The sequence below is a fragment of the Mizuhopecten yessoensis genome, unplaced genomic scaffold (genome assembly GCF_002113885.1).
Source record: "Mizuhopecten yessoensis strain PY_sf001 unplaced genomic scaffold, ASM211388v2 scaffold3571, whole genome shotgun sequence".
NCBI classification, from domain to species: domain Eukaryota; kingdom Metazoa; phylum Mollusca; class Bivalvia; order Pectinida; family Pectinidae; genus Mizuhopecten; species Mizuhopecten yessoensis.
In genome coordinates this window covers 70,436-84,118 of record NW_018405111.1, presented here as the reverse complement: position 1 = coordinate 84,118, position 13,683 = coordinate 70,436, and the positions used below count along the sequence as shown (strand labels likewise).

The window sequence follows — 13,683 nt, the reverse complement described above, 5'->3', positions numbered from 1 at the left end:
GGATGTTGTATTTGTCATGACATTAGTACACTCACGGGATGTTGTATTTGTCATGACATTAGTACAATCACCGGATGTTGTATTTGTCATGACATTAGTACACTCACCGGATGTTGTATTTGTCATGACATTAGTACAATCACCGGATGTTGTATTTGTCATAAACTTAGTACAATCACCAGATGTTGTATTTGTCATGACATTCGTACACTAACGGGATGTTGTATTTGTCATGACATTAGTACACTAACGGGATGTTGTATTTGTCATGACATTAGTACACTCACCGGCTGTTGTATTTGTCATGACATTAGTACAATCACCAGATGTTGTATTTGTCATGACATTAGTCCATTCACCGGATGTTTTATTTTTCATGACATTAGTACACTCACCGGATGTTGTATTTGTCATGACTTTAGTACACTCACGGAATGTTGTATTTATAATGACATTCGTACACTCACCGGCTGTTGTATTTGTCATGACATTAGTACACTCACCAGCTGTTGTATTTGTCATGACATTAGTACACTCACGGAATGTTGTATTTATCATGACATTAGTACAATCACCGGATGTTGTATTTGTCATGACATTAGTCCATTCACCGGATGTTTTATTTTTCATGACATTAGTACACTCACCGGATGTTGTATTTGTCATGACATTAGTACACTCACGGAATGTTGTATTTATCATGACATTCGTACACTCACCGGCTGTTGTATTTGTCATGACATTAGTACACTCACATGATGTTGTATTTGTCATGACATTAGTACACTCACCAGATGTTGTATTTTTCATGACATTAGTACACTCATGGAATGTTGTATTTATCATGACATTAGTACAATCACCGGATGTTGTATTGGTCATGACATTAGTACAATCACCGGATGTTGTATTTTTCATGACATTAGTACACTCACCAGATGTTGGATTTTTCATGACATTAGTACACTCATGGAATGTTGTATTTATCATGACATTAGTACAATCACAGGATGTTGTATTGGTCATGACATTAGTACAATCACCTGATGTTGTATTTGTCATGACATTGGTACCCTCACGGGATGTTGTATTTGTCATGGCATTAGTACACTCACCGGATGTTGGATTTGTCATGACATTAGTACACTCACGGGATGTTGTACTTGTCATGACATTAGTACACTCACGGGATGTTGTATTTGTCATGGCATTAGTACACTCACCGGATGTTGGATTTGTCATGACATTAGTACACTCGCCAGATGTTGTATTTTTCATGACATTAGTACACTCACGGGATGTTGTATTTGTCATGACATTAGTACACTTACCAGCTGTTGTATTTCTCATGACATAAGTACACTCACCGGATGTTGTATTTGTCATAAACTTAGTACAATCACCAGATGTTGTTTTTGTCATGACATTTGCACACTCACAGGATGTTGTATTTGTCATGACATTAGTACACTCACCGGCTGTTGTATTTGTCATGACATTAGTACAATCCCCTGATGTTGTATTTGTCATGACATTAGTACACTCACAGGATGTTGTATTTGTCATGACATTATTACACTCACCGGCTGTTGTATTTGTCATGATATTAGTACACTCACCAGATGTTGTATTTTTCATGACATTAGTACACTCACGGAATATTGTATTTTTAACATGACATTAGTACAATCACCGGATGTTGTATTGGTCATGACATTAGTACAATCACCAGATGTTGTATTTGTCATGACATTAGTACAATCACCTGATGTTGTATTTGTCATGACATTAGTACTCTCACCGGCTGTTGCATTTGTCATGACATTAGTACACTCACAGGGTGTTGTATTTGTCATGACATTAGTACACTCACCGCCTGTTGTATTTGTCATGACATTAGTACAATCTCCGGCTGTTGTATTTGTCATGACATTAGTACACTCACCGGATGTTGTATTGGTCATGACATTAGTACAATCACCGGATGTTGTATTTGTCATGCCATTGGTACACTCACCGGATGTTGTATTTGTCATGAACTTAGTACAATCACCAGATGTTGTATTTGTCATGACATTAGTACAATCACCGGATGTTGTATTTGTCATGAACTTAGTACAATCACTGGATGTTGTATTTGTCATGACATTAGTACAATCACCGGATGTTGTATTGGTCATGACATTAGTACAATCACCGGATGTTGTATTGGTCATGACATTCGTACACTCACCGAATGTTGTATTTGTCATGACATTAATACACATCTTCAAGGTTCACTATATTTCATGGTTATTTTTGATCTCAGGTTAAAAATAAAAGAAACTCTAGCATAATATTATACAAAGACCATAAGCTGGAAATTACTTTCAATTTTCTAACCCTTACGCTAAAGAATTATTTCACAATCACTTTTGTTTTAATAAGGATTGATATAACATGAAACATTTACTATGTAAAAAGTTAAGTACTGAAATTAAAAACATACACTCCGAGCCAGTAATGTTGAACTCTATTTGCCAAAATATCATCTATAGGATCAATCAAAAGCCCTGCTAATCGTATATTTTAGGTTGCTTGACTGAAACATGAACAGACATTTTGTGCTGAATACCTTTGCTAAGGTCCCATTCGTCAACCTTTCTATGATTAAGTCCTAGTCATGATATATGTAATTGTTTTTATTTTGACTAGTGATTTGTAGATAAGGCATACAAAAATGCACATTTGATAGCTTTAAATTTGTCACCAATCGAAAAGAATAAACATAAAAAGAATTCTGGATTTTTTTTTTATACTATTACCCCAGAAATTTTGTTCACTCAAAAGACTTTCAAAATAGTTTATGGAAGAAAACTCTTTTAGATAAGTGTTATTTGATAAGGTTTGGTAACTTTGTTGAAAGTGGAATGCCATGAAACACTAGTACATGTAATTAATAAAATCATGTTGGCATATTTTTCAGATTTCAAAAATTTTGAAGAAAATTGAATCAGAAAAAACCACAGAGGATTTACAGATTTTGGCTAACTCACCTGAAATCACAAAAAGGCTAACTAAACAGGCTTTGAGGAGAGATGCAATGAAGCAAAGGACATTGGAGGTAATTAGTCGAGTATCTTTATACTGTGATGTTGTTCTCATCGGGATATATAGATATTATATTTGAAAGATAATGATCAGTCTAGACTTTACATTGTGTTTTTCTTTTAGTGCTGCCATATGCATGCAATATTAGATTCAAGTAATGTGTTATAAACAAGTGTATAGTAAATATCTATGACCAACTACAGTGTACATTACGTGGATAATATGATCATGTATTTAGTATCCCCCAATCAAGATGAGGGGGTTAATTTGATTGACCTGGTAATCGTGTTTGCCAACTGTCTGTTCCACCTCCATTTTGCACATGTTGAGTTCTTGTCAGAAAAATCTTCTTAAACACTACACACACAACTTTCTTATGGAAAGTATGCACTCTTGCTTAGAATAACTTTTTAGGTCTGAAGGTGAAAGATCAAGGTCACTGGTACTATGGATCGAAAATAGATTTCAGCACAATGACCGATCAGGTGGGCTAATAAAACTTAAACATTAGAGTTCATACAGAGGTCAGCTTCCTTACAAGAAACACTTACCGTTACTAAGAATTGATTTTCATGTCCAAAGATTATTGATAAAGGTCACTGTTTCAATAAATAGAACATTAATACAAAAACCTTAGTATCAAACCAGGCATATATCATCCCTCACCTTCAAAACTGGTCTGAGGGATTAGTGGTGTTCCGTAATACCCTGTACATAAAATACATTGTGGAATGATACTTATCTGTCTGATTAGTGCTGAATGAGGACAAGTATATAATTTATATTTATTGTCCATGTTCAACTTCTTACATATCATTTGACATCTTTCATTAAATTATGTAGTAAAAAACCTATGTATGGAATATTTTTATTGAAGATTAACGACCCTGAAGAAGTTTTACAGAAGAAATGTGAGCAGCTAGCAGATGCTATCAAGGAATCGGAGAAAATCGTCATCTACACAGGCGCTGGCATAAGTACTGTAAGTAATGGTTGCTGTCCTTGTTTTATGTAATGTTTCAAATTGAACTGATGCTGATTAGTATATAAATATATAAGTACTTTCTGATGAAAGCCCTAATGTAGGTAATGGTATCCTGACGACAAAACTGTCAATCAAACTCAAGATGTCAATCAGTGATATACTGATAAGGGAATTGAAAAGAAGCTGGTGTATGTGTGTAAGTATGTAGACCTGTGTTTAATGTGTGTGTAAGTATGTAGACCTGTGTTTAATGTGTATGTAAGTATGTAGACATGTGTTTAATGTGTGGTAAGGATGTAGACCTGTGTTTAATGTGTATGTAGGTATGTAGACCTGTGTTTATTGTGTGTGTAAGTATGTAGACATGTGTTTAATGTGTGTGTAAGTACATTGTATGTAGACCTGTGTTTAATGTGTGGGTAAGTATGTAGACCTGTGTTTAATGTGAGTGTAATCATGTAGACCTGTGTTTAATGTGTGTGTAGGTATGTAGACCTGTGTTTAATGTGTGTGTGAGAGACCTGTGTTTAATGTGTGTGTAAGTGTGTAGACCTGTGTTTAATGTGTGTGTAGATATGTAGACCTGTGTTTAATGTGTGGGTAAGTATGTAGACCTGTGTTTAATGTTTGTGTAAGTATGTAGACCTGTGTTTAAGGTGTGTGTAAGTATGTAGACCTGTGTTTATTGTGTGTGTAAGTATGTAGACCTGTGTTTAATGTTTGTGTAAGTATGTAGACCTGTGTTTAATGTGTGTGTAATCATGTAGACCTGTTTTTAATGTGTGTGTTATCATGTAGACCTGTGTTTAATGTGTGTGTAAGTATGTAGACCTGTGTTTAATGTGTGTGTAAGTATGTAGACCTGTGTTTAATGTGTGTGTAAGTATGTAGACCTGTGTTTAATGTGTGTGTAAGTATGTAGACCTGTGTTTAATGTGTATGTAAGTATGTAGACCTGTGTTTATTGTGTGTGTAAGTATGTAGACATGTGTTTAATGTGTGTGTAAGTATGTAGACCTGTGTTTAATGTGTGTGTAAGTATGTAGACCTGTGTTTAATGTGTGTGTAAGTACATTGTATGTAGACCTGTGTTTATTGTGTGTGTAAGTATATAGACCTGTGTTTAATGTGTGTGTCAATACATTGTATGTAGACCTTGTAGAAATGTGTGTGTAAGTATGTAGACCTGTGTTTAATGTGTGTGTAAGTACATTGTATGTAGACCTGTGTTTATTGTGTGTGTAAGTATATAGACCTGTGTTTATTGTGTGTGTAAGTATATATACATGTGTTTAATGTGTGTGTAAGTATGTAGACCTGTGTTTAATGTGTGTGTAAGTATGTAGACCTGTGTTTAATGTGTGTGTAAGTATGTAGACATGTGTTGAANGTATGTGTTAGTGTATAGTGAGATCAACAACCGATGTAAGTCTTGTTCATTGTGCCTGGTATGTGTTAGTGTATAGTGAGATCAACAACCGATGTAAGTCTTGTTCATTGTGCCTGGTATATGTTTGTGTATAGTGAGATCAACAACCGATGNGTATGTAGACCTGTGTTTAATGTGTGTGTAAGTATGTAGACCTGTGTTTAATGTGTGTGTAAGTATGTAGACATGTGTTTAATGTGTGTGTAAGTATGTAGACCTGTGTGTAATTTGTATGTAAGTATGTAGACCTGTGTTTAATGTGTGTGTAGGTACATTGTATGTAGACCTGTGTTTAATGTGTGTGTAAGTATGTAGACATGTGTTTAATGTGTGTGTAAGTATGTAGACCTGTGTTTAATGTGTGTCGGTATGTAGACCTGTGTTTAATGTGTGTGTACATATGTAGACCTGTGTTTAATGTGTGTGTAAGTATGTAGACCTGTGTTTAATGTGTGTGTGAGTACATTGTATGTAGACCTGTGTTTAATGTGTGTGTAAGTATTTAGACCTGTGTTTAATGTATGTGTAAGTATGTAGACCTGTGTTTAATGTGGGTGTAAGTACATTGTATGTAGACCTGTGCTTAATGTGTGTGCAAGTATGTAGACCTGTGTTTAATGTGAGTGTAATCATGTAGACCTGTGTTTAATGTGTGTTTACATATGTAGACCTGTGTTTAATGTGTGGGTAAGTATGTAGACCTTTGTTTAATGTGTGTGTAAGTATGTAGATCTGTGTTTAATGTGTGTGTAAGTATTTAGACCTGTGTTTAATGTATGTGTACGTATGTATACCTGTGTTTAATGTGTGTGTAAGTACATTGTATGTAGACCTGTGCTTAATGTGTGTGCAAGTATGTAGACCTGTGTTTAATGTGTGTGTAAGTATGCAGACCTGTGTTTAATGTGTGTGTTATCATGTAGACCTGTGTTTAATGTGTGTGTAAGTATGTAGACTGTTTAATGTGTGTGTAAGTATGTAGACCTGTGTTTAATGTGTATGTAAGTATGTAGACCTGTGTTTAATGTGTATGTAGTTCCACGTTTAATGCTAGTTATAACACTATGAGCAGACAATAATTTTGAAAGAGAATTCTAGTCATAAATTCAAACAAATCTAATGTTCCATTTTTCTAGGCTGCATCAATACCTGATTACAGAGGACCAAATGGTGTGTGGACAATGCTACTGAAGGGACAACAACCGATGTAAGTCTTGTTCATTGTGCCTGGTATGTGTTAGTGTATAGTGAGATCAACAACCGATGTAAGTCTTGTTCATTGTGCCTGGTATATGTTTGTGTATAGTGAGATCAACAACCGATGTAAGTCTTGTTCATTGTGCCTGGTATGTGTTAGTGTATAGTGAGATCAACAACCGATGTAAGTCTTGTTCATTGTGCCTGGTATGTGTTAGTGTATAGTGAGATCAACAACCGATGTAAGTCTTGTTCATTGTGCCTGGTATGTGTTAGTGTATAGTGAGATCAACAACCGATGTAAGTCTTGTTCATTGTGCCTGGTATGTGTTAGTGTATAGTGAGATCAACAACCGATGTAAGTCTTGTTCATTGTGCCTGGTATGTGTTAGTGTATAGTGAGATCAACAACCGATGTAAGTCTTGTTCATTGTGCCTGGTATGTGTTAGTGTATAGTGAGATCAACAACCGATGTAAGTCTTGTTCATTGTGCCTGGTATGTGTTAGTGTATAGTGAGATCAACAACCGATGTAAGTCTTGTTCATTGTGCCTGGTATGTGTTAGTGTATAGTGAGATCAACAACCGATGTAAGTCTTGTTCATTGTGCCTGGTATGTGTTAGTGTATAGTGAGATCAACAACCGATGTAAGTCTTGTTCATTGTGCCTGGTATGTGTTAGTGTATAGTGAGATCAACAACCGATGTAAGTCTTGTTCATTGTGCCTGGTATGTGTTAGTGTATAGTGAGATCAACAACCGATGTAAGTCTTGTTCATTGTGCCTGGTATGTGTTAGTGTATAGTGAGATCAACAACCGATGTAAGTCTTGTTCATTGTGCCTGGTATGTGTTAGTGTATAGTGAGATCAACAACCGATGTAAGTCTTGTTCATTGTGCCTGGTATGTGTTAGTGTATAGTGAGATCAACAACCGATGTAAGTCTTGTTCATTGTGCCTGGTATGTGTTAGTGTATAGTGAGATCAACAACCGATGTAAGTCTTGTTCATTGTGCCTGGTATGTGTTAGTGTATAGTGAGATCAACAACCGATGTAAGTCTTGTTCATTGTGCCTGGTATGTGTTAGTGTATAGTGAGATCAACAACCGATGTAAGTCTTGTTCATTGTGCCTGGTATGTGTTAGTGTATAGTGAGATCAACAACCGATGTAAGTCTTGTTCATTGTGCCTGGTATGTGTTAGTGTATAGTGAGATCAACAACCGATGTAAGTCTTGTTCATTGTGCCTGGTATGTGTTAGTGTATAGTGAGATCAACAACCGATGTAAGTCTTGTTCATTGTGCCTGGTATGTGTTAGTGTATAGTGAGATCAACAACCGATGTAAGTCTTGTTCATTGTGCCTGGTATGTGTTAGTGTATAGTGAGATCAACAACCGATGTAAGTCTTGTTCATTGTGCCTGGTATGTGTTAGTGTATAGTGAGATCAACAACCGATGTAAGTCTTGTTCATTGTGCCTGGTATGTGTTAGTGTATAGTGAGATCAACAACCGATGTAAGTCTTGTTCATTGTGCCTGGTATGTGTTAGTGTATAGTGAGATCAACAACCGATGTAAGTCTTGTTCATTGTGCCTGGTATGTGTTAGTGTATAGTGAGATCAACAACCGATGTAAGTCTTGTTCATTGTGCCTGGTATGTGTTAGTGTATAGTGAGATCAACAACCGATGTAAGTCTTGTTCATTGTGCCTGGTATGTGTTAGTGTATAGTGAGATCAACAACCGATGTAAGTCTTGTTCATTGTGCCTGGTATGTGTTAGTGTATAGTGAGATCAACAACCGATGTAAGTCTTGTTCATTGTGCCTGGTATGTGTTAGTGTATAGTGAGATCAACAACCGATGTAAGTCTTGTTCATTGTGCCTGGTATGTGTTAGTGTATAGTGAGATCAACAACCGATGTAAGTCTTGTTCATTGTGCCTGGTATGTGTTAGTGTATAGTGAGATCAACAACCGATGTAAGTCTTGTTCATTGTGCCTGGTATGTGTTAGTGTATAGTGAGATCAACAACCGATGTAAGTCTTGTTCATTGTGCCTGGTATGTGTTAGTGTATAGTGAGATCAACAACCGATGTAAGTCTTGTTCATTGTGCCTGGTATGTGTTAGTGTATAGTGAGATCAACAACCGATGTAAGTCTTGTTCATTGTGCCTGGTATGTGTTAGTGTATAGTGAGATCAACAACCGATGTAAGTCTTGTTCATTGTGCCTGGTATGTGTTAGTGTATAGTGAGATCAACAACCGATGTAAGTCTTGTTCATTGTGCCTGGTATGTGTTAGTGTATAGTGAGATCAACAACCGATGTAAGTCTTGTTCATTGTGCCTGGTATGTGTTAGTGTATAGTGAGATCAACAACCGATGTAAGTCTTGTTCATTGTGCCTGGTATGTGTTAGTGTATAGTGAGATCAACAACCGATGTAAGTCTTGTTCATTGTGCCTGGTATGTGTTAGTGTATAGTGAGATCAACAACCGATGTAAGTCTTGTTCATTGTGCCTGGTATGTGTTAGTGTATAGTGAGATCAACAACCGATGTAAGTCTTGTTCATTGTGCCTGGTATGTGTTAGTGTATAGTGAGATCAACAACCGATGTAAGTCTTGTTCATTGTGCCTGGTATGTGTTAGTGTATAGTGAGATCAACAACCGATGTAAGTCTTGTTCATTGTGCNACTAGTCTTGACTTACCTGTGTGTAAGATAGAGATACCTCAGGTAAGTCATATAGTCTGACTAGTCTTGACTTACCTGTGTGTAAGATAGAGATATCCCAGGTAAGTCATATAGTCTGACTAGACTATATACCCAAGGTATAACTAGGACAAGAAACTTGGTTGAGCTATTGTTCAAGCTTATTGTATAACATAGTAATTTATATGTATGAAAGCTTGAGCTATTCTGAGTGTAGTGTATAGAATTCTGAGTGTAGTGTATAGAATTCTGAGTGTAGTGTATAGAATTGTATGAGAACCATAGGTGACCATATTTATTGTTATTGTACTTTTTTTTTATCTCATTTACAGAGCTCAGGATCTAAGTGATGCAGAGCCGACTGCCACACATATGTGTATAACCAAACTGGAGAGTGAAGGACATGTGAGTACCATTAAAACACGTTACACATGATAATGATTGTACTTTGGTGAAGTTTTAAAAAAGGTGTGCATGAGGACTATCAGACTTGGATGTAAAGTGACAGTTGCCCACTGAAACATAGATATAAACAAATAGTTATATCAGTCTGACAGGTACTGGCCGTATTGTTTTGTACAATTGTAAATACTACCATCTTCCTTGAAACGATCTTGCCTCATTACCATATAGACAAATGAGAAAGAAAGTGAATGACAGAAATGTTGATTGTTGGACTATTTGTAAAACACGTTTTTGGTTGGTTAAGAACAAACGCTGAGTGTTTCTAAACATTTTCTTCAGGTTGGTAAGTATGGTTTATGAGAAGTTCTTTTTACACAACCAATACAATTTTCTATGTGATGTTTCGATGACTAGTACGATACGTACACTGTCACCTTCATCAGACAAATGACCAATGACTAATAAACACTACTTTTACCTTCAATATGCCCTGTTATCCTTGTAAACTCGAGCTAGTTTCCTCAGGTTCATTTTGAATATTGCAATAATCTATGAGCTGTTTATATGACTACAATTTTCTGCAAAACAGCATCAGCTTTTTAAAAAAGGTCACCTGAGCTTTGCTCAAGTGACCTATTCTGATCGCATTTCGTCCGTCATTGTCCGTAAACTATTTACATTTTCGACTTCTTCTCAAGAACTGGAAGATCATTTTTTTCCAAACTTGGTCAGAATCATCCTTGGTATATGAGGCTACAAAAGTATTAAGTTGGGATTCCTACCCTAACCCCCAGGGGCCAGAGTGGGGCCCCAAAGGGAAAATTAATCGAAATTTCAAAAATCTTCTTCTCCAGACTCCGAGGTACTACAGTCAATTTCTCTGCATGGATGGAAAGATCATCAAGTGCTTTATGTAAATTGTAAATTTCAGTACCCCCAGGCTGTCTAGTCTCCCTTGGGGAGGGGGTAAAGTTTACTTTAGTTTATATAGGGAATAAAATTATTCTTATTTGGTGAGAATCATTCTTGGAAGAAGATGGTATCAAATTGTAAAATTTGGATTCCTGCCTCAACCCAGGGGCCAGGGCGGGGGCCCCAAAGGCAAAATCAACCAAAATTTCAAAAATCTTCTTCTTGAGACTCAGAGGTACTACAGTAAATTTCTCTGGATGGGTGGAAAGATCATCAGGGGCTTTATGTGAATTGTAAATTTCAGTATCTCCGGGCCAACCGTTCTCCATTGGGGAGGGGGTAAAGTTTACTATAGTTTATATAGGGAAATAACACTTTTGGGCATATTTATTATTTTATTATTATTATTTTATTATTTTCGATAGGAAATTATTAATACCTCGTTAGAATGATTATGATGCCAGATGGCAATTAGATGGGATGAGAAAATCAGGTCCTGCCCCATCCCAAGGGGCTGGAGGGGTGGGGCCCGGGTGGGGAAAATGGTTAAAAGTTCAAAAATCTTCTTCATCAGACTCAGATGTGTTACAAATACTCTTCATGGATAGAAAGGTCCTTAGGTGCATTATTGGTTTGAAAAAATAAGATCCGTCCTTGCCCCAGGGGCTGGAGGGGTGGGGCCAAAAAGGGGGAAATGGCTGATGGAAACTCAGATGGTAGAAGATTCATTTATTCATTTTTTATGGAAATGCCCTTAGGTGCATTATATAAACTGTTAGTTATATTACCCTTTGGTCATCTGTTCTCCTTGGTTTATATACGGAAATATCACTTCTGACTATATCTTGTCCATTTTCAGCCAAACTTGGTTGGAATAGTTATAATGAAATTGAAATCAAATAGTATCAGAAACTAAGAACCTGACCTATCCCAGGGGTTGGCCAGGGAGGAAAATTGGCTAAATAACAATAGATATTATATTTCTCAATAGCAAAATAATTTATTTGAATTGGTTTCTAGAGTTCTTATCCTATATGGTGACATGACATGTATTGTATTTCACTTTGTTTACATGTTGATTTCCACATTTCATCTCAACAATGAAATTGAGCTACCAGTACCTATAATATAACTCAGGTGACCGCTAAGGCCCTTGGGCCTCTTGTTTAGGCAACTGACCTGAATTCACCTTATACTTGTATAACATTCTTATATATATAATTAATATATATGTAAACTGCAGTTTTGCTTCTGAAATATGCTATATTGAGTAAAGCAAAATCATCTGTTTTTTCAGGTAAGTCATGTTGTGTCTCAGAATTGCGATGGCCTTCATCTCAGAAGTGGTTTTCCTCGGAAGAAGTTGTCTGAGGTCCACGGTAACATGTACATTGAGGTTAGTGTCTTGGTCAGTGAGGAGTACCTGGTATTTCTACTGTCAAAGTTTTCTTCTTTTCTACCATTTAAATGTAATGGGTTGATGAAATATACGTGCGTTAACGCTTCACTATTCTGGACAAGCTTGGTGTCTTTTTATTGACTTGTATATTTTTTTACAGAATATTTAATAATTTAAATTTTAATCATGAAGATCATGGAACCATTCGTTATTAAACCAGTTAGTGTTCAAAACACTGATGCTAATATTGTTTTTGAGAATTTTTTCATGCGCAAAAAGGTATCTATGTATAACTTTGTTCTTATTAACTTTCTTTTCAGCTATGTAACAGCTGTAAGCCCCCACGAGAGTATATACGCTTGTTTGATGTTACTGAGAAAACTGGTGTGCGGCGACACGCTACAGACCGTAACTGTCACAGCTGTAAGAAGCCTGTGAGAGACACCATTGTACATTTTGGTGAAAAAGGGGGAGTGAAGTCACCATACAGATGGAAAGAAGCAAGCAAGGCAGCTGAAAATTGTGACCTCATCCTGTGTCTGGGAACAAGTCTTAAGGTATTGAATACAAACCTTATTTCACTCGCCTTCCAAAGAGCTAGTGAGCTTATGTCATGGTGCTCTATCCATTCATCATTAATGATTTCCTCTGCATAACAAGAAGTCAAGGGTCATGCTATGTAGAATACAGGGATGAACCCCTAGCGATGTCAAGTTCCTTCAAACTAAATGCCCTATACCACTTTCAAGATCACATATGTCAAATCTATCAAAACCTTTAAATATCTTTACAATAACCAAGAGGCCTAGGTTTATGATATTTGACCTGTAGTATACTTTAATGGAGGACCTGCAAGTTTGTTAAAGTATATTGTATTGAGCCATTTTTTTTACCAGGGGTGGGTGTCAAATTTACTGAATTATTGAAATGTGCATGATTGTTCAAAGTAAATAACCATGACAACTATCAAGGTCAAAGTGTTGGAATGTTTCGAATCTATAATCAACCTCTGTAAATATAAAAAAGAAGTCTTGTTATCAAGTTTGGCTTTAAAAATGACCCTTGAGACCAATTTTCTGTCAATTTGTCAAATGTGTAAAACAAAAGTGAACAGCTTCTGTTTAGGCCTAGAGTAGTAACATTTGACCTGTAGCTTGTTGTCACGTTTGTTTAATTAGATTACCTTGATTGACTTTGAATGTTTCAGGAGTAGATTAAGTTTAAACATTAACCATACAAAGTTTGTGGTCTTTTCTATCAAGCTGGTTTAAATCATTTTGAACAAGCTTAGACCCTCTATGAAGGTCACAGATATAAGGTGTGTTTGCCAAAAGTTCTGTGCAACAACAGACAAATACAGGTCCATTGTATCTGTTAACCCTAGAAGCCAGATTTGTTTAATAAAAGGAAAGAAGTCATTGTTGTCAAAACATACAATACAAAGTAGTTAACATTACAAGAGTCATTTATTATTGTAGTACATGAATTATAGGAGTCATTTATTATTGTAGTACATGAATTATAGGAGTCATTTATTATTGTAGTACAT

The 13,683-nt window shown here is 36.2% G+C and overlaps 1 protein-coding gene across 1 annotated transcript in view; it reads left to right on the top strand.

The window, feature by feature from the left end:
* The window catches only part of LOC110447655, a 27,908-nt gene that overhangs the window by 3,752 nt on the left and 10,473 nt on the right, over window positions 1-13,683 (top strand). Inside the window, exons 2-7 of the mRNA XM_021493500.1 lie at window positions 2,966-3,103; window positions 3,968-4,072; window positions 6,641-6,711; window positions 9,751-9,823; window positions 12,033-12,131; window positions 12,455-12,734. Of these exons, the coding sequence (XP_021349175.1) occupies window positions 2,966-3,103; window positions 3,968-4,072; window positions 6,641-6,711; window positions 9,751-9,823; window positions 12,033-12,131; window positions 12,455-12,734 (766 nt within the window). The remainder of the gene's footprint in view (window positions 1-2,965; window positions 3,104-3,967; window positions 4,073-6,640; window positions 6,712-9,750; window positions 9,824-12,032; window positions 12,132-12,454; window positions 12,735-13,683) is intronic.